The 25,278-nt window shown below is 41.8% G+C and overlaps 1 protein-coding gene across 3 annotated transcripts in view; it reads left to right on the top strand.

Annotated features, from left to right (window-relative positions):
- Nucleotides 1–25,278, top strand: part of pou6f1 (POU class 6 homeobox 1) — a 132,624-nt gene that overhangs the window by 6,045 nt on the left and 101,301 nt on the right. For all 3 annotated transcript variants that reach the window (XM_060820947.1, XM_060820945.1, XM_060820946.1), the window contains exon 2: nt 23,116–23,178. In XM_060820947.1, the coding sequence (XP_060676930.1) occupies nt 23,125–23,178 (54 nt within the window). In that variant the 5' untranslated portion in view covers nt 23,116–23,124. The remainder of the gene's footprint in view (nt 1–23,115; nt 23,179–25,278) is intronic.

Below are 25,278 nucleotides of genomic sequence, written 5' to 3'. Positions count from 1 at the left end.
TTGTCAACAGCATGATAAAATGCTGATTGACAACATGTAAGGCTATGAGTCATTTAAAAACAATGCAGACAAAAAAATCCAAAAGGGTCACATCACACAGCTGTATCTCTGATGCCACTGCAATACAAACAAAACATTGTTCCTTATATCATTCCTTTTCTCAGTAACCTGCCTGGGGATCATGCCAGCATTGTATTGCCAATGTATTGCACCTGGCCCATATCCCTCCAAACCCTTCCTATTCATATACCCACCCAAATGTCTTTTAAATGTTGCAATTGTACCAGCTTTCACCACTTCCTCTGGCAGCTCATTCCATACACGCAACACCCTCTGCATGAAAAAGTTGCCTCTTAGGTCTCTTTTATATCTTCCCCCTCTTGCCCTTTAGTTCTGGACTCCCCCACCCCAGGGAAAATACTTTGTCTATTTATCCTATCCATTAGAGTGAATTATTATTAAATTTTGAGCGAAGAAGTTACTAATCTTTTCAGTTTGGTCAAAACAATAATTTTGCCAGTATGATAGCAACAGGAAAGGAGCTGTTAAGATTAAATTCAGTTTCAAAATTTGGATACAAATGTTAATTTCATAGTAGCCATGATTCATCAGTGGATAAAGAAGAAATGCAGATATTTTGTTTTTTCTTCCATAAAGTTTTCTTTGCAATTTTTACATAACATAGCCCTAGCAGCTTTCTTTTGGAGAAATAATATTTGGATTGTATTGTGAACATTTCTCATCTGTGCACATATTGCTCAAAAACACCTCAATTTAAGAAGGACTTCAAAAATGTTATCAAAATGGTTGAGACCAATGATTAAGTGTTCTGTGGAATTCGGACCACGTTTACAGGTTCATTGTTAGAATGTTGATTGTAAAGCAAAAATACTGTGAATTTTGTCATTTCAGAAAGTTGCCTTGAAACTCACGAGTTGGTTTCTACTTTTGGCAAAATCTTAACAACTGTATTGAGTCATAGAGTTATAGAGATGTACAGCATGGAAACAGACCCTCCGGTCCAAACTGTCCATGCTGACCAGATATCCTAACCAAATCTAGTCCCACTTGTCAGCACCTGGCCCATGTCCCTCCAAACCCTTCCTATTCATATACCCATCCAAATGCCTTTTAAATGTTGCAATTGTACCAGCTTTCACCACTTCCCCGGCAGCTCATTCCATACACGCACCACCCTCTGCATGAAAAAGTTGCCTCTTAGGTCTTTTTTATATCTTTCCTCTCTCACCCTAAACTCGCCCTTTAGTTCTGGACTCCCCCACCCCAGGGAAAATACTTTGTCTGTTTATCCTATCCATTCCCCTCATGAATTTATAAACCTCTATAAGGTCACCCTTCAGCCTCTGACGCTCCAGGGAAAATAGCCCTAACCTATTCAACCTCTCCTGATAGCTCAAACCCTCCAACCCTGGCAACATCCTTGTAAATCTTTTCTGAACCCTTTCAAGTTTCACAACATCTTTCTGATTGGAAGGAGACCAGAATTGCACACAATATTCCAACAGTGGCCTAACCAATGTCCTGTACAGCTGCAACATGACCTCCCAACTCCGGTACTCAATACTCTGACCAATAAAGGAAAGCATACCAAACGCCACCTTCACCAGTACTTGTGACTCCACTTTCAAGGAGCTGGTGAAACAATATGTCAATTTAAAAGAACATTACATTGCATGTACAAGCTTAATGTCTTGTATTGCCTGATAGGAAGAGAAATGTGGGCTTTGAAGTGGTAAGGCAGCATTCTGATCCTGCCCACTATTTTAACAGAAAAATGAATCTACTCAAGCAATAACATAAATAATGCTGGCACAAGAATGAGGGCAGATAGAAATTGGATTAACTGCTGGTGTGAGAGTGAATCACAACCAAAGAGATGGAGTAATATCAGAAAACAGGGGTTGTTGGGAGGAGGGAACTACCCACTTTATTGGGCTGTAATGCAGTTCATTCTCAACGTAATGTTACAACTTATTTCGAAGTTGTACAAAGTATGGATTGGTAACCCTCTAGTACAGATATATCAACACATGGGCTTGAATACATTTTGAACAGTGATCCACATAAAAGTCCTGCTTTTGGAGTATTACAAAAATGTATGTAGGTTTTGAGATAGAATCTCTATAGCGTGGAAACAGGCCCTTCAGCCCAACAAGTCCACACCAACCCTCCAAAGAGTAATCCACCCAGACCCATATCTCTACCCTATTATTCTATATTTTCCCCTGACTAAAGAACCTACACATCCCTGAACACTATGGGCAATTTAGCATGGCCAATTCACCTAACCTACACATCTTTGGATTGTAGGAGGAAACCCATGCAGACACAGGGAGAACGTGCAAACTTCATACAGGCAGTCACCCAGGCTTTGTAAGGCAGCAATGCTAACCACTGAGCCACCATGCTGCCAATAGTTATTTGTTTGTAAGTCAAGAGAAATTGCAACAAGGTGGGAGTAATATGCATATCAGTTGTGAACTAAACAAACCTTGTAATTAAGTAATCATTTGACATTTCCAACATGCATATGAAGATTTACTGCAATGATAATTCAGACTGGGATGAGGGGCAAACCTTTTACAGAGACAGTTAGCTCCCTTTCAGAACTGCTGTGGGTGGACCTATACCACACAGACTGCAGTGTCTCAAAAAGAAATGTCTGCCATCACCTTCCGAAGGGCAACTAGAGATGTGCCATAAATGGTGACCTGGAGCTCTGGAATATGCTGACCAGTGACTTGAATGTGAGGAGGCGATTTCTTGACTGATAAGGCTGAGTGGTCTGTGCCTTAGTACTTCAAACGTGATGCTAAATATTTAATTGATAACAGATGGAAATAAATGTGGAGGCAGGTTCTATGGTCATGAGGGGTCTGCAGGGTGCTTAATAAATATTTTTCTGCAGGGTGCTTAATAAATATTAATCATGTCCTTGGTTTGTGATCTGACACTAGTGTGGGCTTTGCCTCCATCAGGGTAATTATGCCTGTGGGGGTAATGCTTATGTTGTCTCCCATAATAAAAGAACTGGAGAAGAAGAGTCATATTGGACTCAACATTATTTTGTTTCTCTCTTCATAGCTGCTGCTCGGCCTGCTGAGATTTTATTTCAGATTTCCAACATCCACGGTATTTTGCTTTTACGTAAGAACTAGATGTGGATAATGTGGCATTGAAAGATTCTGAGGGAGCTTGGCAGGGTGGATGTTGAGAAGCTGTTTCTATTATTGGGAGAATCTTGAACTGGGGAGGGGAAACAACACAATTACAGAATAAGTAGACACTCTTTTTTTAAAACTGGGAGAAAGTGAGGATGCAGATACTGGAGATCAAAGTCAAAAAGTGTGGTGCAGGAAAAGCACAGCTGGTCAGGCAGCATCCGAGGAGCAGGCGAGTTGACATTTCGAGCATAACGCTTCATCAGGACAGCACAGGAATTCCTGACGAAGAGCTTATGCTCAAACGTTGACTCTCCTGCACCTTGGATGCTGCCTGGCCGGCTGTGCTTTCCCAGCACCACATTCATTTCAGACTGAGATGCAGAGGAACCTCTCCTCCCAGTGAAAGTGAATGTCTGGAATTCTCTATCCCAGAGAGTTGTGGAGCTAGATCGTCAAAGAGGTGGTGGATAGATTTTTAAATACTGTGGAGTTGAGGGCTATGATGAGCTGCTAGGAAAGAGGAGTTGAGGGCTGGAGCAGATCAGCCATGATCTTATTGAATAGTGCCACCGAATGTTACTCCTACTCCTAATCCTATGTTCTTATGTTACGTTCTTTGTCAATGTTGTCAACAGAGATATTTACCAAAACCTGAGTCCATGAGAAAAAAGGAAACCATTTAATGTGCAGACTTGCTTGTCATTGGACTACAGCAGAGAGCATCAGTTGTTGATTCTCTGAGCAAAAAGAATTGATAGGCTAGATAGAAACTACTTCATTTGGTAAGGGAATGAAGAGCAAAAGGACAAAATCATAACATTAGAGTTCAAGAGGGAAATCAAGAAGCACGTTGGCACGCAAAGGACAGTGGAAATCTGGAACTCTTCTGTGCACACTGGTCAATTGAAGTTTGGATTTTTTTTGACTTGGATAAGGGTATCAAGGAATATGGAGCAAAGATTGGTGGTAAATGGTGTTAGTTGAGGTACAGGTCAGCTATGATCTAATTGAATCCTAGTCCTGTACCTATTTGCCTGTGATCGTTGGGTGACCGGATGACCTGTAAGTGGACTGCATCTCTGTCTTCCACACCTACATCACATTGTTGATAGTATCTAGCATTGTGTTACCTGCTTTTCATGTATTAAAAGTGTTTTGGTGATTCAGATGCCATTCAGTAAGCTGGATCAGATCCAGATCTAGTCTGTTTTCTTCCAAGACAATCATGGTCTGTCCAATCATGCACCGTTTTGTTCTGTTGACAGACTCAAAGTGCTGTCAAATCTAGATAGTTAATGAAGCCAGTAGACTTTACAGAAATCCATGTACTCTGAGCTTGTGCATCCCAGGACATTGAATCATAAAATTATGATAGTGCGGACTGAAACCATTCAGCCCATCGTGTCAAAGTTGGCTCTCTACAAGAGCAACTCGGCTAGTCCTGCTAGTCTCTGTTTCTTACCTTGCCCCACAGCTTTGTAATTTTTATTTCTTCACGTTATTGTTCAATTTCCTATGAAAGACAAAATTGAATCTGCTTCCTCGGGCAGTGTATTAAATTTCTAACCACTTAATGCATAAAATACCTTGACCAAGTGGATTTTGAAAGATGTTTCCTCTTGTGGGAGAATCTAGAACTAGGGATCAAAGTTAAAAAAGAAGAGGGAACTCCATTTAAAACAGAGGTGGAAATTTTTTCTTCTCTCGTAGACAGTTAAGAGTCTTTGGAATTCCCTTTCTCAAAAGACAGTGGATGCAAAATCTTTAAATATTTTTAAAGCAGAGGCAGATGGATTACTGACTACCAAGAGGACAAAAGATTATTGAGGAATATGCAGGAATGTAGAGGTTAAAGAGAGATCAGCCACAAACATATTGAATAGTGGAGCAAGTTCTAAGAGTGGAGTGACTAGTTCTAGATTCTCCCACAAGAGGAAACTTCTTGTGCCTTGTTTGTATGCTTGCAATAGATTAGATTAGATTAGATTACTTACAGTGTGGAAACAGGCCCTTCGGCCCAACAAGTCCACACCGACCCGCCGAAGCGCAACCCACCCATACCTCTACCCCTTTACCTAACACTATGGGCAATTTAGTATGGCCAATTCACCTGACCTGCACATCTTTGGACTGTGGGAGGAAACCGGAGCACCCAGAGGAAACCCACGCAGACACGGGGAGAACGTGCAAACTCCACACAGTCAGTCACCCGAGTCGGGAATTGAACCCGGGTCTCTGGTGCTGTGAAGCAGCAGTGCTAACCACTGTGCCACCGTGCCGCCCGAATAGTTTTCCTTCGTGTTGCCAATCACCCTAAATTGGTGTGCTCTAGTTCTCACCCCCTTCTACCCATGGGAGCAGTGTTTCCCTGTCTAACCTGTGAAAACCTACTGATTATAAACCTCTCTGTCAAACGTCCTCTCAATCTTTTCTTCTCCAAAGAGACCAGCCCCAGCTACACAGTTTATTGACTTAATTGAAGTTCCTCATCCCCGGAATCATTATTGTAAGCTCTTTCTGCACTATCTCTAAAGCCTTTGCATCCTTACTAAATGTATTGCCTAGAACTAGACAGAATACAGCAGTTGAATTGTATCCTTCAGTTTTTAATTGCCGCCCCTTGTTCTTTCCAACAAAGAACTCCACATTTCCCTGCATAAAGTTTCATTTGCAGCATGTCTACTTGTTCCACCAACCTATCTATGTTCTATTGAAGGCTAGCAGTATCCTCCTCACAATTCACAATGATTTTTAAGTTTTTTGTCACCTGCAAATATTTAAATTGTCCCTTTGTACCAAAATGTACATCATTAATATTGTATCAAGAAAAGCAGCACCAACTTCCCTAGTTTTTGGAGAACCGCACTTCAATTGGATAAACAGTTGTTCAGTTTGTAACTTTGCTTGCTGAGCTGGCAAGTTTGTTTTCAGACATTACGTCACCATTGCTAGGTAACATCATCAGTGAGCCTCCGGTGAAGTGCTCGTGTTCTGAACATGGCTCATTGATGATGTTACCCAGTGTGGCAATGAAACGTCTGATAACAAACCTGCCAGCTCAGCAAGCAAATTTACAACCTGAACCTCAACCTGAGCTACAAATCATCTCAAAATTGCAGGCAATTGTTCATTATTAGATTTCTGCTTCCTGTCACTCAGCCAACTTCATATGCAACTATCCTTTTTCACAGGCTTCAACTTTACCAACAAGCTTCTTATGTGACATTTTACCAAACAAGATTTGCAAGTCTATGTACAGCACATCAACTGTGTTACCCACAACAACCCTCATCATAAACTCAATCAATTTATTTAAACATGATTTGCTTTGTACAAATCTATGCTGACTTTCTAGAGTTACTTCACATTTGTTCAAATGACTGTTAATTTTATCCCAAATAATCACCTCTAAAGGCTTTCTCACCACAAGTCAAACTGATTGGCTAGTGGTTACTGGGCTTCTTGTGGCAATGGGACTGACGACCTTGCTTCACTGAGAACCAGTCCAGACTTGATAAGTTGAATAACTGCCTTCTGTACCATCACTAACTCTAAGACCTCCCTCCATACCTTTTGGAGGCATCCGATCCAGTGTCTTACAAACTTTAACTCTATTATTAAGTTTCTTTCTAATAGCAGCCTCTTCATTAATTCTTGGATCATCAAATGTTTCATCTATCTTCTTTTCCATTAAGACTTTGGCAGCATCTTTTTTCCATGGTAAAGACAAATACAAAGTTTTCATTTAATACCTCAGCCATATCTTCTGCCTCCACGAGTAGATCCCATTTTGATCCCTGATTGACTGTACCACTCTTTTTACTACATTTTGTTCTTTACATGGTGAGCAAAGATCTTTTGAATTCCATTTTCTATTTCCTACCAGTCTCTTCTTATAATGTCTCTTTGCCTCTGTCATTTTTTCACTTCCCCTGTAAACTTTCTATATTCAGCCTGATTCTCCATTCCATTGTCCACCTAATATCTGCCTATGCACCAGTTTTCTACTTCATAAGAACTGTAAACAGGATTTAGTTTTTGCGCTTCCTAACTAATAACTTACGACTTCTTACTCCTAGTATTGTCTGTCTATTCCCAGGCCTTTTATGTGATTAGATTAGATTAGATTACTTAAGATTAGATTAGATTACTTACAGTGTGGAAACAGGCCCTTCGGCCCAACAAGTCCACACCGACCCGCCGAAGCGTAACCTACCCATACCTCTACATTTACCCCTTACCTAACACTACGGGCAATTTAGCATGGCCAATTCACCTGACCCGCACATCTTTGGACTGTGGGAGGAAACCGGAGCACCCGGAGGAAACCCACGCAGACACGGGGAGAATGTGCAAACTCCACACAGTCAGTCGCCTGAGTCGGGAATTGAACCCAGGTCTCTGGCGCTGTGAGGCAGCAGTGCTAACCACTGTGCCACCGTGCCGCCCTAAATGTGCTTTACTTTCCTTTTTCAATATTATATCATGATCCCCTTTCCCATTCCTATTTAGTCTAAGGCCTCCTCAATAGGAAGCTGACCTACAAGGACACTGCACCCTGTCCTGTTCAGGTGTAATTAATCCATTTGCCTGTACAGATTCCTCCACCCCAGAACTGGTTCCAATGTTCCAAGAATCTAGATCCCTCTCTCCAGCATCATTTAATATTTGTAGTCAACTTGTTATTATCAGCTTATAAGGGTGGCACAGTGGCTAGCATTGCTGCCTCACAGTATGAGGGACCCAAGTTCAATTCCAGCCTTAGTCTGTCTGCCAGCCTGAAATTTGCATGTTCTTCCTGTGTCTGTGTGGGTTCTTGCCAGGTACTCTGTTTTCTTCGCCCAGTCCTGAGATGTATAGATTAGGAGGATTGACCATGCTAAATTGCCTGTAGTGTCCAGTTTAGTTGGATTAGCCATGGGAAATGCGAGGTTACAGGGATCAGGTAGGGGTCTGGGGAGGATGATGTTCAGAGGGTCTGTGCAGACTCAATGAGCCAAATGGCCTCTTTCCATACTGGAAGGTTTCTATGATTCTAATCAGTGATATTATTTTACACCTCTGGAGTAAGTAGGACTTGAACCCAGGTCTCCTGCTCCAGTGGTAGGGGCACTGCAACTGTGCTACAAGAATCCTTCTATGCAGTCTCAATGGGCTGAATAGCCTATTTCTCTATTGTAGTGATTCTATTCTAACCCTAAATTTAATCTCCGATGTGTTTAACTGACGATCCAATCATGCCCTCCACAAGCGTAGGTATTTTCTTGATCAGCCTGTTGAGAGATGTCATTACACACTTGGTGGGACTTGAACCCTGGTTGCCTGGCTTCGAGGTAAGCACACTACCCCTGCACCTCAAGAGGCCTGAGTTTCTTAGGGTAAATATTTTGACAGCTCCTCAGGGTAATATCTTCGGCTCAATTATTATCAGATGAAATAGTAGAAATACGCAACAGATCAGGCAGCCTCTTTGGAGAGAAAAAGTGGAGTTCATGTTTCACATTATCACCTTTCATCAGAACTGGGAATAGTTAGAAATGAATGGGGAGAGTCAAAAAAGAATAAAGCAAAAGATTGTGAGAGGGTGGAAGATGGGAAACATTACATGATAAAAAGGTTAGTCATAGAGTCATACAGCATGGAAACAGACCTTTCAGTCCAACTCATCTCTGCCAACCAAGTTTACCAAACTAAACTAGTCCCCATACCTGCAAATATGGCCCATGCCCCTTTAAACTTTTCATATTCGTGTACCTGTTTAAATGTCTTTTAAATTGTTGTAACTGTACTACCACTTTCTCTGGCAGTTTATTGCACCTATGACCACCCTCTGTGTGAAAAAGTTGTCTGTCAGGTCCCTTTTAAATCTTTCCCCTCTCACCTTAAAAGTATGCCCCTAGTTTTGAACTCTCCCACCCTAGGGAAAAGACCTTTGCTATTCACCTTATCTATGCTGCTCATGATTTTATAAACCTCTATGAGGTCACCCCTCAACCTCCTATGCTCCAGTGACAAAAGTCCCAGCCTATCCAGCTTGTCCTTTATATTGCAAACCTTCTAGTCCTGGCGACATCCTAGTGAATCTTTTCTGAACCCTCCCCAATTCAATAATATCCTTCCTAAAGCAGGACTAGAACTGTATACAGCACTCCAAAAGTTGCCTCGCCAGCATCTTGTACAACTTCACCATAGCCAGAGAAGGTAGTAATGGGACAGGTAAAGAAACAGAAGATGTGCCTAGAGGGGGTGTCAATGGAAGGCAATGAATAGTTTGCTGTCTGAAAGCATAAGCGAGAAAATCAAGGTCAAGGCTGCATGCAAAGAAAATGAAGCAAAATGGGGGAGCAGAGGTTATAGTCTGAGATTGTTGGACTCCGTTGTCATACTTCAATAATTTGGACATGTGGAACATAAATTTGAAATTTGATCCTTTCTCATTTTCTTTAAAGCAATGGACACCTTGCTTTTAAAACAAAATGCAGTTGAGAAATCAGATAACCCTTTTCTGTCAATATATGTAGAACTACAGAAGGCCCGAGAACTAGTCTTCCAGTCTGGACAAGATAGTAAAATGCAAACCAACTTTCAAACTGATTCATGAGATTTTATCAAAGTACAACAAATCTTTTCAGTAGCTACCTTATTGAAATAATGTTAGAAATTAGTTCACACTGCAGACTTACAGAGACTTTGAGTTTTAGAGTGGAATTTCAAAGAATGCATGTGATCAAATTCTTTCCATTACAAAGATTTCTGAGTGATTGTGACTCAAAGACTATTGTGTGTCCAAGGCCTAAGTTGTCAGAAATCATTTGAAAGGACAATGCGATACAGGTACGGTGGTCATCTGATAGAAATCAGATTTCCAATGAGAGAAATTTTCTAGGCAGAAAGAACAGGCTGAGATCAGCAAAGGAACAGGACCTCGCTTGAGATCATCATTAGGCAGAGAACGCAGGCTAGCCTTTGCCTACTTATTTGAAAAACGAAGCCAAGATTTTGCTTTGGGGTTTAACTCCTCCTTGACTGGAGTGAAGCAAGAGAAATCTGCTACTGTAGCAATAAACCACGTGCATCTGTCTCCATCAACCTTCAGGCTCTGTTTCTTCAGGTGCACCAAAAAGGAAATGCAGGCCTGCACCATTTCCTGAGTTAATCTCAGGCAAAGTAAATGAGACTATGAACTTTTAGACTTTTAAGACCTAAGTACCCTAGCACTGCTGCCTCACAGCACCAGAGACCTGGGTTCAATTCCTGACTCAGGCGACTGACTGTGTGGAGTTTGCACGTTCTCCCCGTGTCTGCGTGGGTTTCCTCCGGGTGCTCCGGTTTCCTCCCACAGTCACAAAGATGTGCGGGTCAGGTGAATTGGCCATGCTAAATTGCCCGTAGTGTTAGGTAAGGGGTAAATGTAAGGGTATGGGTGGGTTGCGCTTCGGCGGGTCGGTGTGGACTTGTTGGGCCGAAGGGCCTGTTTCCACACTGTAAGTCTAAGGAAGTCTAAGAAGTATATGTTACCTTATTTGCTGGCTAATCTTTAAATCTCAGTTGGCGTTGCAAAAACTGGTCATTGTCACATTGCTGTTTGTATAGTCTTGCTGTGTGCAAAGAGTTACTGCATTTTCTGCATTAGAACAGTAAGTAACTTCAAAAGTACTACATAAAGCACTTGGGTGTCCTGTGGTTGTAAACCGTTTGCAAGATTCACTACACAAATTCCCCAAAGCTTTTGCAACAGCACCATCCAATCTTGCAGCCTTTACGGCCTAGAAGGGCAAGGGGAGCAGATACAGGGAGCACCACCTACAAATTCCCCTCCAGTCACACACCATCCTGACTTGGAAATATGTCATCATTCCTTCAATGTCAGTAGGTCCTAGTATTCTTTCCCTAACAGCGTTGTGAGTGGGCCTATGCCACATGGACTGAAGCAGTTCAAGAAGCAGCTCCTCACCACCACCACCCCCAACTAGAAGACAGATGTTGGCTTTGTGAACAAAGTTCACATTTTGTGAAGAAATTTATTTTTAAAAAACCTCTGAACTATTCAGATTAGCTGAAATGAAGTTGTTTTCTGATCTTGTTCACTGCTGTGGGGCTGGTTAGCTCAGTTGGCTGGTTTGTGATGCAGAGTAATGCCAACAGTATGAGTTCAATTCCTGTACCAGCTGAGGTCACCATGAAGGTCCCACCTTCTCAACTCACTCTGAGGCATGATGACCCTCTGGTAAAGCCACCAGCAATCGCCTCTCTCTAATGTGAGTGTGATGGGACGATGGCTACTTCATATTGCTGTGTTCTTGGTCTAAAATAGATGAGTTGCTAAATTCAGCTAAGTATGTCAGTAATATTGAACCTGAAATCCCAGTACCTAATCTGTATTGGTTAAGAGTATCAAATGATTTTTTTCTCACACAGGAACATTTGGTGGATGTTTTGCACTGGGATCCACCATTCATATCAAAGATTTATAAGAAGACTAAATTAAGACTAAGTACACCGCAAAATTCAACCTAAATTTGAATCTCTGAAATCTGGTTTCCATCCCTGCTGCACCATTTCTCAATATTCCACCAGTGGTTCCACTTTAATATGTTTGTCTCTGTGTCGAAATTGTTTCTTGGACTTGCCCCTACCAATCGTTTGTACCACTTTTCAAACTCAGCTCATTCCTCGACTCTGGCCTTTTGCGTATTTCTCCTCTTGTTGCCCTATTTTCTATTTTCTAATTTATTCCTATGATCTGTTTTGCTGGACATTTTATTTATTTACTTTTCAAACTTGTTTTTCCTCAGAACTTTCTTTATTTTTATTTTAATTTATTGTGAAGGCGCCTAAGCGTGACAATGGTGCACGCTTTTCACTGTATTTTTATATTGGATACACATTATAATAAATGATTCAATAAACTTGTACTGAAGAATCTTGACCTAGGTACTTTGTATCTGAGATGATGCCATAAGTGGTGACTTGTAAAGCTTTCACTGTACTCATTTGAGTACATATGACAATTAAGCCAATTCAATTCAATTGAATTGAAATTCAGTTCAATCTTGGAAACTGTGCTGCAGATTTATATGACCCACAATTTCCTGCATCTCTCCACTTTCCTGAAGATTGGGGCGGCACGGTGGCTCAGTGGGTAGCACTGCTGCCTCACAACACCAGGGTCCCAGGTTCGATTCCAGCCTCAGGTGACTGTGTGGAGTTTACACATTCTCTCCATGTCTGCGTGGGGGTGCTCTGGTTTCCTCCCACAATCCAAAGATGTGCAGGTTAGGTGAATTGGCCATGCTAAATTGCCCATAGTGTTAGCTGACTAACTGCATTAGTCAGAGGGAAGTGGGTTACTCTTTGGAGGATTGGTGTGGACTGGTTGGGCCGAAGGGCTTGTTTCCACGTTGTAGGGAATCTAATCTAATCTAAAATCCCCTACTTTTGACCAAATGTATGGTCACGTCTCTTCATGCTTTATTTGGACACCCTTTTTTAAACTTCTCTGACCAGAGCCTTCAGATCTTTCTACTTCAATGACACTGTTGAAATGCAACTTATGATGTAATTTGTTCACTTACATTGTCACGACAGGACCACAGTGCAACACTGAATCAAGTGTCATTAACCCCTACTTGCCAGAATCACTAAGTTGAAAGATTGGACACAGATGAATTAACTGAGATTGCTTTATTGAACAACATTGATGTTGCTAATAATGGTCATTGATAGCATTCTTACGTCGAGTCAGCAGACCAGAGATTGAAGTCCCACTCTAAAACCTTTAGCGCATAAATAAGGCCTGTACTTCCAATGGGGAACTGAGTATTTCTTCCTATTTAGTCTCATTGCTTGTCTAAACATTGGGGATTATGTAAAATAATTGGAAATTTTCACACAACTGAAAAGAAATGTGCCAGATACTATAATTGCTGGATTTTTGTCCGTTTGCAGGACTGTTGTTCAGTTGGGTGTTAAAATCCTTTGCTCTGCTTGGTGCTTCAATAGTGTTATGATAGATTTTTTTTCCTGATCTTGAAGTTACTTGACATTCCTCCTACTTTGCTCACCTTTCCTGAAGCTAGTACTAGTGTTATCTGGAAATACCTGCCATCACTATAATATATAGGTTCTTTGTGTCTCAGATTTCCCAAGCGAGATTAGCCCTTTTAGCTCTTCCAGGACGTGGGTATTGTGACATTGACAAAGTCCCTGAGAACACGGGCGGCACGGTGGCACAGTGGTTAGCACTGCTGCCTCACAGCGCCCGGGTTCAATTCCCGCCTCAGGCGACTGACTGTGTGGAGTTTGCATGTTCTCCCCGTGTCTGCGTGGGTTTCCTCCGGGTGCTCCGGTTTCCTCCCACAGTCCAAAGATGTGCAGGTCAGGTGAATTGGCCATGCTAAATTGCCCATAGTGTTAGGTAAGGGGTAAATGTAGGGGTATGGGTGGGTTGCGCTTCGGCGGGTTGGTGTGGACTTGTTGGGCCGAAGGGCCTGTTTCCACACTGTAAGTAATCTCAACATTTTTAGCTGTCGCTAAGACATGTAGTGGTACCAGCCATTCCCTGCTTTACTTGTTTAGTACAGCTGCAGCAATGCAAGGTGCTGCATTTTGGGAAAGCAAATCTTAGCAGGACTTATACACTTAATGGTAAGGTCCTAGGGAGTGTTGCTGAACAAAGAGACCTTGGGGTGCAGGTTCATTGCTCCTTGAAAGTGGAGTCACAGGTAGATAGGATAGTGAAGAAGGCATTTGGTAAGCTTCCTTTTAATGGTCAGAGTATTGAGTACAGGACATTGGTGGACACTGTTGGAATATTGCGTGCAATTCTGGTCTCCTTCCTATCGGAAAGATGTTGTGAAACTTGAAAGGGTTCGGAAAAGATTTACAAGAATGTTGCCAGAGTTGAAGGATTTGAGCTATAGGGAGAGGCTGAACAGGCTGGGGCTGTTTTCCCTGGAGTGTCAGAGGCTGAGGGGTGACCTTATGGAGGTTTACAAAATTATGAGGGGCATGAATAAGGTAAATAGGAAAAGTCTTTTGTTGGGGTGGGGGAGTCCAGAACTAGAGGGCATAAGCTCAGGGTGAGAGGGGAAAGATATAAAAGAGACCTCAGGGGCAACTTTTTCACACAGAGAGTGGTACGTGTATGGAATGAACTGTCAGAGGAAGTGGTGGAGGCTGGTACAATTGCAACATTTAAGAGGCATTTAGATGGGTATATGAATAGAAAGGGTTTGGAGGGACATGGGTCGCGTGCTGGCAGGTGAGATTAGATTGGGTTGGGATAGCTGGTTGGGTTGGATGGGTTGGACCGAAGGGTCTGCCTCTGTGCTGTACATCTCTATGACTCTATCTGACTCAGCCTTAAATATAATGAACAATGGAGCATCCTTAACCTTTTTTAGTAGAGAATTCCAAATATTCACAACAGTTTGAGTGAAGAAATTTCTCCTTATTTCAACCCTAAATGATCACCCCACCCCCCACCCCCCGTCCTGAGGTTGTGCTCTATATTCGCGATTCCCCAGCCAGAGAGAACAGAATCTTGTCTACTTCAATGAGATCACCTCTTATTCTTCCAAAATCCAGGTAATGTAGGCCCAATTTACTCAGCTTCTTATCATAGGATGACCTTCTCATTCCAGGACCAATCTGGTGAATCTTGGTATATCCTTTCTTAAATGCAGAGACAAAAACTAGTTCTGGTGTGATCTCACCAACTCCTACCACTACTTTTACATTTGTTTATTCCACTAGGTGGATTACAAATCATGATGGCCTTTCTTCTCTTGCCTCAGTCTCTGGATGCCATTCTCCTTCAAATCATTTTGCATTGCGTTTATCCATCCATTTCCTTCTTGGTCTTCCTCTTTCCTGGTATGGCCCACTCCAATATCCTTCTCATATATTTGATCTTCAAGGTGTCATTAGACCTGCTAATCTCTTCTCCTGAGCTGTCTTGGATATTTCAGTCACCCTAACTTTCCCCCCAGATACTGTTCTTCCGGGCTCAGTCTCTTGAAGCGTACACCATTGAAGCAAAACTTTTTTAATCTTGTCAGTCCCTTGCAATAACAGCCAACATGCCATTTGCCTTCTTAATTGCTTGCTGTGCCTTCATGCTAACTTTGTATTCCTTGTCTGAATAAACTTGAGTCCCTCCGAGCCGCAATGTTTAGACATCTCACACCTTTTAAAAATATTCTACTTGCCTATTCCTGCTAAAGTGAATAACCTCACACTTCCACTTTATACTGCAGCTACCACCTTGCTGCCCACTCACTTAACTGTATCTTTTTAAGGTGACTTTCTGTCCACCTTGCAGCTTATACTCCCACCTAGCTTTGTATCATCAGCAAATTTATATACATTATTCTTTGCCACTTTGTCTCATTCATTCATACAGTTATAAATAACTGCAGTTCTGGCACTCCTATAATAAGCCCTGCCAACTTGTAAATTCCCTATTTATTCCACATTGTAAATATTTAATTTTTTTATTTCTTTTAATTTGGATTATAGACTAAAATGGGAAATTGACTGTTTAAACCAAGGATTGTGGAATAAGTAGCACTATTAAAGACAAGTTACTTGAACTCATTGTGAGTTGTGTTTACACTGTTGCTTTGTCTTAGCAGTGAGGAGGATATCTGAGATGACATGGCACTGGGGGTGCAGAAGGGGTGGGTGTGCAGATTATACTTCACTGACTGATGGACTGCTGATTTGGTTTGTATCATCGGGACTAGTTGTGGATGCCAGAAGTTATAAGAATGGTGACAATTCCGTGATCGGGCAGGTGAACAGCTGCTGTGTTTACAGTACAGGGGCAGAACTTCCAGACAGCAAGAAAGACAAGGTTCAACTCTCACTCTCTTGCCAAAGACTAGAAGACAGCTAGATATTCTTTCCCAGCATTTGCTGTAAACTGTTGCCACTAACCAGTGATTGAATAACTTTGCAATTAGTGTGCCAAATGCCCTGTGTCTTCGGCAAAAAATTGAAATAATTTGGAAATAAGCAAATCGAAGAATAGGAGGTCCTGGTACTATTGAATGGTGTCTCCCCAGTATCATTTTCTCCAACCATGTGTGTTTGTTTCTCTGTTTCTCTGTCTGTCTGTATGTATGTTTAGAGGTTTAAGAATGAGGTTAGAGATTCAACTATTAGAGTAGGATGGTAATTCATATGTTTGTTTGCCTGTAGTTAGAATTGGTGTCTTTGTAATAAACAGTTTATTGTTAAGTACAGGAACCTGGTCAGTGTTTACTGTTAACCTGAGACAGGTAAAGACTTTGAGTACTTTGATTAAATCATTAACTTTTGTGACCACCCCAGGAACAATGAGGCTCAAGAATCAGCACTCTTTTCCAAGAGTATTGTGACAAGGCATTGGGGACTATTGTGGGATTATGTTGAAATAGACTGTGGAAATTTTATTGTGGTATTTATTGTGGTATTAATAAGTGATATAGGATTAAGAATTGTGTAATTAAGAAATGAGGTATAACTATATTTAATGATGCAGTAAGATCATCATTACTTGTGAACAATCTGGCTGGCCCTGGGGGAAAAAAAAGCTTTACATTAGTGAAGTACCAAATTTCTCATTAATACAAAAATGTTCTATTTTATTTTAAATTTTTTTTATTTTTGGATACATTTGTCATGCATTGATCCAAATTATTATTCCACTGTCTCTAAAATGGTTAAGAATTGGAACAATTTCTTTAATTGTAATCACTCTTCATACTGATTAACTGCCTAGCTTGCTTGTTGAAAGACTATTGCTGGACACCAGAGATCCTCTAGAATATAAATCAAAGTTAAAGTAACATTGGGAAAGGGAAAAGTCTATGTCATGGAGGTGATGGACATTTGTGAATAACTTCCTTTGAGCTCAGCAACGAGTGTTGTTATTTCCCCTATGAGCACAAAATCTGGGCCATGACCAAGTATATTCATCATATACACGTCCACTTGTTGCGCTGTCATTATCCATGAATACATTATTTTAAACATGATTGTTTTAAATCTTGGATACAGTAAACATCACAGAAAATTCTTACATGTCCATATTGTTAAACTGAGATGTGAACATATCAATCATGTCTGCACACGGTGGAAACTATGTCATGTATTTCTGGGAGCCTTAGAAGGCCAACCATGAATTAAACAATGGATCATAAAATAAAATGACACTGGAAACTGTGAAAAACTTCCTGCAGGTGGCAGAGTTGTCCCTCACAGATTTAAAAATAAAATTACAAAAGCTAGCTTAATTGAATTAGCAAGTAAATTGGGAGCAGAATGGCCTTCTGAAGCTAACGAGGCAGACAGCATTTAGATTTAGGAGAAATATCTGGAGGCTACCACTACTTGATGAACAGCCATCCATTTTTTTGTCTGCAGGTCTGTGAACTCAGTTTCTAATTTAATAATGGCCTGGAACTCCTTCAGCTTCAACTTCAGTATGAGCTGTGTCTGTTAACTAGCTTAACTCAGAATCTGCCTCCTGAGCATTAATAAAGACATGCCAAACACTTCTTTTGAATTATCCAGAGTTTTGGCTGCCCTAACATAAACTTGTGGTATTAGGGTAACCTCTGGTGATAGACTTTGTTTAGCAATTGCCTTGGTCAGTACACATGATAGAAAGAATACCTCAAACCTATTCTTGCAACTTTTCTGTCTCTTTTAGCCTCGCTCTGACTTTTCACGATTATGGGTATATGTATAACTTTTACTCCTGCCAAATCATTCCTCAGGAATAAATCAATTCATTCCATGGATAATTTCTTTACAACCCTGACTACCACTGGTCCAGGCAACAAGTCACACTCTAATTGGATTTTTGTACAATAAAACAGGATATACTCTCACTTATCTCATTGACTAACAGTTTGACTTTCATTGAACTCTGGAGGATGTTGGAAACAGTAAGACTAAGGTAGAAGGTGAGCTAAATAGTTCTCAGAGCGATCCTCCGACAAGCTGACTGTCCAAATATGGAAATACTGGATCAGAGACACTGTGGTTGTCACATTTAGAGCAAGGACAATGGGAATATCTTGTAAGGCAATTTAAGAAGCATAACATCATCGATAGATTTGCATCTGGATGTACGACATTATCTAGACATTTTACGGGTGTAGAAGAATCAGATGAATAAAACCTAATCCTTATTGAGCCCAGAAAAAAAACTCAATGCTGGTTGAGGTTCAATACATGCTGGAAAACCATTGATTAAATCTAGCCACAGCAGGTGAAGTTCACTGGTAATATTGCTTTTTTAAAATTCACTCATGGGATGTGGACGTCACTGACTGGCCAGCATTTATTGACCATTCCCGATTGTTGAGAGTGTGGTGCTGGAAAAGCACAGCAGGTCTCCAAGGGGCAGGAGAATCGATGTTTCAGGCATAAACCCTTCATCAGGAATGAGGCTTGTGAGCCAGGGGAGCTGAGGGATAAAAGGTGGGAATATGATAGGTAGATGAATGTGGGGGTGAAAGTGATAGGTCAGAGAGGAAGGTGGAGCAGATAGGTGGGAATGAGGATGGACAGGTCAAGAGGGCCGTGTCGAGTTGGAGGCTTGGGCCTGGGATAAGGTGGGGGGGAGGAGAAATGAGGAAACTGGTGAAATCCACGTTGATCCCATGTGGTCCCAAGGTGGAAGATGAGGTGTTCTTCCTCCAGATGTTGGGTGGTTAGGGTTTGGCGATAGAGGAGGCCCATGGCCTGCATGCCCTTGGCAGAGTGGAAGGGGAGTTAAAGTGTTCAGCCACAGAGCGGTAGGGTTGGTTGGTGCAGATGTCCCAGAGATGTGCTCTGAAATGATCGGCAAGTTGGCATCCTGTCTCCCTGATGTAGAGGAGACCACATCAGGTGCAACTGATGCGATAGATGACGTGTGTGGAGGTACAGGTAAATTTCTGACGGATGTGGAAGGATCCTTTGGGGCTTTGGACGGAGGTGAGGGGGGACTGCCCTTGAGAGGGTGGTGGTGAGCTGCCTTCTTCAACTGCTGCAGTCCATGTGCTGTATGTTGAACCATAATGCCCCTAGGAGGAGAATTTCAGGATTATGACCCAGTGACACTGAAGGACCAGTGATATATTTCCAAGCCAGGATGGTGACTTGCAAGGGGTGATGTTCCATGTATCTGCTGCCCTTGTCCTTCTAGATGGAAGTGGTCATGTGTTTGGAAGGTGCTGTCTGAGCATCTTTGGTGAATTTCTGCACTGCGTCTTATAGATTGTCAGTGGTGCAGGGAGTAGATGCTTGTGCATGTGGTGCCAAATAAGTGGGCTGCTTTTTCCTGATTGGTGTTGAGCATCTCGAGTAATGTTGGAGCTGCACCAATCCACTCAAGTGGAGTGTTCCATCACACTCCTGTCCTGTGCTTTATTGGTGGGCCTAGGAATACTCGCCACACTATTCCTAGCCTCTGACCTGCTCTTGTAGCCACTGTGTTTATTTGGCAAGTCCAGTTCAGTTTCTGGTCATTGGTAACCCCAATGATGTTGATGGTGGGGGTATTCAGTGATGGTAACACCGTTGGATGTCAAGAGGCAGTGGTTAGATTGTCTCTTATTGGAGATAGTCATTGCCTAGCATTTGTATGGTGTGAATGTTACTTGATACTTGCCAGCCCAAACCTGGATATCATCCATATCTTGTTGCACTTGAAATAGATTCCTTCAGTTCCTGAGGAGTCGTGAATTGTGCTGAACATTGTGCAATTATTAGCAAACATGCCCACTTCTGATCTTATGATGGAGGAAAAGTCATTGATGAAGCAGCTGAAGAAGATTGGGCCGAGGAACTCGTGCAGAGATGTCCTGGAGCTGAGATGATTGTCCTTTGACAACAGCAATCATCTTCCTATGTGTCAGGTATGACTCCAACCAGCAGTGAATTTGCCCCCTGATTCCCATTGATTCCAGGTTCCTAAACTGGAAGGATCAACAACATTCTGGATAGATTATAGAAAGGTAAACAGTTAAAACACAAATTCATCCCCAATTCCATAATTAGAAGACTGTATTGATAAGGTTGGTAATAGCTCATTCCTTTCTAAGATTGATCTATTGAGGAGGTACTGGCAAGTGCCATCAAGATTAAGGACTAAAGAGAGAGACATTTTTGTCACACCAAATGGATTAAACCAATAATTGTTTTAAAACATGCCACAGCTACTCCAAAGAGTTGCAAATCAATTTGTAACTGATGTACCTAACTGTACAGTTTATTTAGACCATCTTATAATATGCAGTAACACATGGAAAAAGCATGGAAGATAGTCCTTAGAAATGAACCAGAGTTAGCTGCCTCTGACTTTACAAAATCTTTTAACTTTGTGATTGATGCCAGTGATTTGGGGGTAGGTTTAGTTTTGTTGCAAGATGATGAGTAGGGAGTAGACAAACTAGTGGGGTATTTTTCCAGAAACTAAACCAATGGGGTAATTACCTAAGAAACTAAACCAGTATCACAGAAAGTAGAAAATAGATTTTGGGATTATTATTGGTTCTTCAACACATTGAAGTCTGTGCCTGACATAATAGTGTGTTTGTTGCTTATGTGTCGCATATTTTGTGATAACACACATTTTGGAAATGGTGTTTCATCTCCTGTAAGGATGGGGGCATGTAAAAAACACATTTCTGATTTTACTTTATTTTTGATTGCTGATTTAAAATGGAAAATACTGTTTTGCATCAAGGAATGTGGAAGGAGTTGCTGCACTTTTAAAAACAAGTGACTGGAACTCATTGTGAGTTATGTTTACACTGCTGCTTTGTTCCAGCAGTGGGGAAGATATCTAAGATGCCATGGCACCGGGGTGTGTTCAGAGTGAACTTTGCCAAGCGACAGATTGCTGATTGGTTTGTAGAATTGTGACCAGCTGTGGATGCTGGAAGTCATCCGCATGGCAACAACTCGCTGATTGGTCCTAGGTGTTTGTGAATGATAGAGAAAGAGAAACCTCCAGACTGCAGAAGAGACAAGGATTTGCACTCTCTTACTCTCCCTCACTCACTGTCACAACCTGGAAGACATCTAGATGTGCCCTCCCACTAGTTGCTGTGAGTTGTTGCATGCAACCAGTGACTCAAAGACTTTACATTTTGTACGCCAACTACTGTGTCCCTCCGCAGGGAGTTGAAAGGATCTTGAAATAGGGAGATCATGGGAAACAAAAATGGTACATCATGAAATCCTATGGACTGGTGCTATTGAACTGCTTCCCCGTTATCCTTCTCTCTATGTATATTTGTTTGCCTCTGTCTATCTGTGTGTATAAGAGTTCAAAGAGGAAGTTGAGAATTTCACCAGCAGAGTGATGCTGATAATTTATATTTTAGTCTGTCTGTGGTAAGAATTAGTTTGTTTATAATAAACAGTAATTCATTGTCAAGTACAGGCCAATATGTCCTGTTATGCTATGTCCATCAGACAGTTAAATTGGGGACTTTGATTAAATGTTTAGCTTTTGTGACGATATCAGGAGTCAAGCTTGAGAATCGATGCACTTTTCCAAGTGACTATGTTTTCGGTCGTTAACTGGTGCTCTATCCTGCTAAATGATCACCCCAACCCCATGAACCTTATGTTTTGAATTAACTTTTTGGTATGGCACCATATTGAGTGTCTTTTGGAAAAGCAAGCACTGGTTCTCTACTAGTTATCTGCTCGAGCAGCACTCATAAATTTGCTAAACCCGATTTCCCTTTCATGAACGTGTGGACTTGTTCTAATCATATTAGTTTTCTAAGGCTGCCTTAATATTACATTCCAGCATTTTCCCAATGATTGATGGATGCCTGATGGGCTGTGCACTGTTTATTTTCTCCCTTCCTTCTTGACGAATGGTGTTTCTTTTGCTGACTTCAAATTTGCTGTGACTATTGTAGACCATTGTCAGGAGCTTTAGAAAATCATTCCCACAATCTCTGCAGGTGACTGTTTTGAAACCTGAGGACGGTGGGCCATTAGGTCCTGGAGATTTGTCAGATTGTAGTTTCTGCAATATTTCTTCTCTGCTGATTTTAATTAGCTTTAACTTCCTCACTCTCATTTATCCCTTGGTTCCCTCTACTTCTGGAGCAATGTGTAATCAAGTACAATACACAAGAGCTGGATTGCAGTGATCTAATATGGAGATTAGAAGAAATGTAAAAGAATGTAAAATTGTTCACAACAGAAGTATAAAGAAACAAAAAAATTGCAGTGAGGATAATTGTTAACTATGGCTCACTAGCTAGAGATGTGGATAAAGGAGCTTGGTGGCTGTGGGGTGAGTGTTGGGGAAATTAATGAGGAGAGTAAAAAGTGAGGTCTGCAGATGCTGGAGATCAGAGCTGAAAATGTGTTGCTGGTTAAAGCGCAGCAGGTCAGGTAGCATCCAAGGAACAGGAAATTCGACATTCCTGATGAAGGGCTTGTGCCCGAAACGTCGAATTTCCGAACTCCATACTGAGACTGGAATCGAGCCCAGAACCCTGGTGCTGTGAGTTGGCAGTGCTAACCTCTGAGCCACCATGCCACCCCAATGATAAAATCAAATCTGGGTCCCCGGTGCTGTGAGTCGGCAGTGCTTGCCATTGAGCCCATCGCGCCACTACTTTACTAAGTTTTGTAACAGAACATCTTGTTCACAAGAGCTGCTTTTTAGCAGCATGTTGTCTACGACAACAGTGCAATGATTGGACAAATATTTATTGAGAATTCATATTCCTGGGAATATTTTCAAAATATTCAGTCCAGTGGTGCACAAGATATTTATGCAGCTATTCATTTTAAAGTCCTATATTTCAAGATTAAAGAAACAAATTTCATGTTACTGGTCACCTTCAAATTAAGTTCATTATTCGCATTCTGTTCCCTGTTATGTGATAAGGCAGATCAATTTTTTTTCTTTCAGTGATGTACAATGGAAACTGGCAGTCTGACAGAGCAATGTGATGCTTTGTCTATCGTTAAGCAGGTATGACACTTCTCTTTATTATTCTTTTCATCCTATTTGAAAGTGTAAAATATCTACTTTTTGATTATTATGTTTTTCTTTCCCTAAATTTGTATTAATGTGCTGACATTCTGAAATAGAAGAATTACTTCAATTATTTTGCCCTCAAATGTCCAGTGGAACATTTGGAATGTACATGCTTTCCCTGGTAATGTAAAAGTCTTTTTACTTTTGAATCATTTTGCTGTTTAATTTATTTAAGGAGTACAACTAGGAAAAGATGCAACAACTGAACACGTGGATACTCTAAGGGGTTGTGATATGTGTTGTGACACTGAGTGGTAGGATTTAGCTTTTTTCCCGGGATTCTAATGTGAGTTTCTAATTGCAATTATGCTATTGTGAGGAAGAAACAAATCGGGTTTGGACTCTATTTAAGTCAAGTGCCCTCCGGTTCTCTCCTCAGGGAAGGGAAAGAAGGAGAATTGGAATCTTTCTGGAACATGTTTTGATGAGATGGAAAATCTCGAGCTGAGGAGCTAATTACATAGACTATAAGCCAACAATGGCCTTTGTGCACCTCTGTTGCAGACCCCTGGAGACTAATAACTTGGTAGAACCAAAACTTTCTAAACAATCCCAATGGAAGAAATTGTTGGACAAGATTTCACTATTTGAAACCTTTACTGTAATAATCAATACTGCAGCAGCTGAAATTTAAGTAGGAACTAGCAGTCAAATTATGTTCAATAAAAACTTAATTTGCATTATAAATAGCTAATAGTGAGGTGAAAGTGACCGCCCTTGAGATCAAGGCTGCATTTAACTGAGTGTGGCATCAGGGAACTCTAGCAAAATTGGTGTCACTGGGAATCCGGGGAAAACTCTCTGCTGGTTGGAATTATGCCTGGTAGAAAGGAAGATATTGCGTTTGTTGGGGGTCATCATATCAGCTTCATTTCTGCAAGAGTTCCTCAGGGTAGTGTCCTAGGCCCAACCATTTTCAGCTGCTTCATCCTAAGGTCAGAAGTGGGGATTTTTACCAATTTTTACCAAGTTTGGGTTGACACCAGCCAATGCCATTGAACAGACGCTCATGCTACACAAATGCCAGGCACTTGAACAGACACTCATGCTACACCCTTGCCAACAAGAGAGAATCTAATTATCACCCCTTGATGTTCAATGTCATTGCTGTCACTGAATTCCCCACTGTCAACACCCTGGGGGCTACCACTGACCAGAAACTGAACTGGACTCATCATATAAATACAAGAGTAGGTCGGAGGCGAGGAATCCTGCAGTGAGTAACTCACCTCCTGACTCCACAAAGGCTGTCTACTATCTACAAGGCACAAGTCAGGAGGGTGATGGAATACTTCCCACTTGCTCTGGATGGGGGCAGCTCCAACAACATTCAAGAAGCTCGACACCATCTAGGACAAAGCAGCCCACTTGATTGGCACCACATCCACAAACATCCCCTCCCTCCACCAACGACGCTCAGGAGCAGCAATGTGTACCAACTGCAGAAATTCCCCAAAGGTCCTGAGACAGCACCTTCCAAGCCCAGGACCACTTTCATCTTCTCCTGCAAGGGTCAAATTTCTCTCCTCAGTGTGGGTATGGAGCCTGATGTCAGGCTGACAGCCACAGTCGAGCCTCTCTGTCCTGTTGTGGGCTGAATTCTCCCACAATGAGAAAAAGTGGTGGAATGTGTGAGGTGACAGTGGGTGGCACAGCTGTTCGTGCTGGTGCAGGTCGGAAAGGTGGTGGGATCCACTGACGGATTATGGAGGCGGCACAGAGGTCCTGTAGTGAGAGACTGAGAGGGGAGAAAGGATGAGGGAAGGTGCTGCAGACAATGAGTGGTACACACGCATGAGCTTTGGTGGGAGGTAGGTGAAGTTGCAGAGGTAGTGTGCTTGTGAGGTGGCAGAGAGAAGAGTGTGATACCACGGTGAAGCAGAGAAGGTTAATGACCTTTCTGCAGCACTGCCTGCTGTTTCTTTGCCACCTTGAAAAGGCACTGACCCAGCCAATGAAGTCAGACTAGGCTGCCAGAGTATGGTGGCATGGCCACTTCTAGCAGTCTGGGAAGAACAAAGAAGAGAACAAATG

The sequence above is a fragment of the Hemiscyllium ocellatum genome, chromosome X (genome assembly GCF_020745735.1).
Source record: "Hemiscyllium ocellatum isolate sHemOce1 chromosome X, sHemOce1.pat.X.cur, whole genome shotgun sequence".
Taxonomy (NCBI): Eukaryota; Metazoa; Chordata; class Chondrichthyes; order Orectolobiformes; family Hemiscylliidae; genus Hemiscyllium; species Hemiscyllium ocellatum.
This window is presented reverse-complemented; position numbering and strand designations above follow the sequence as displayed.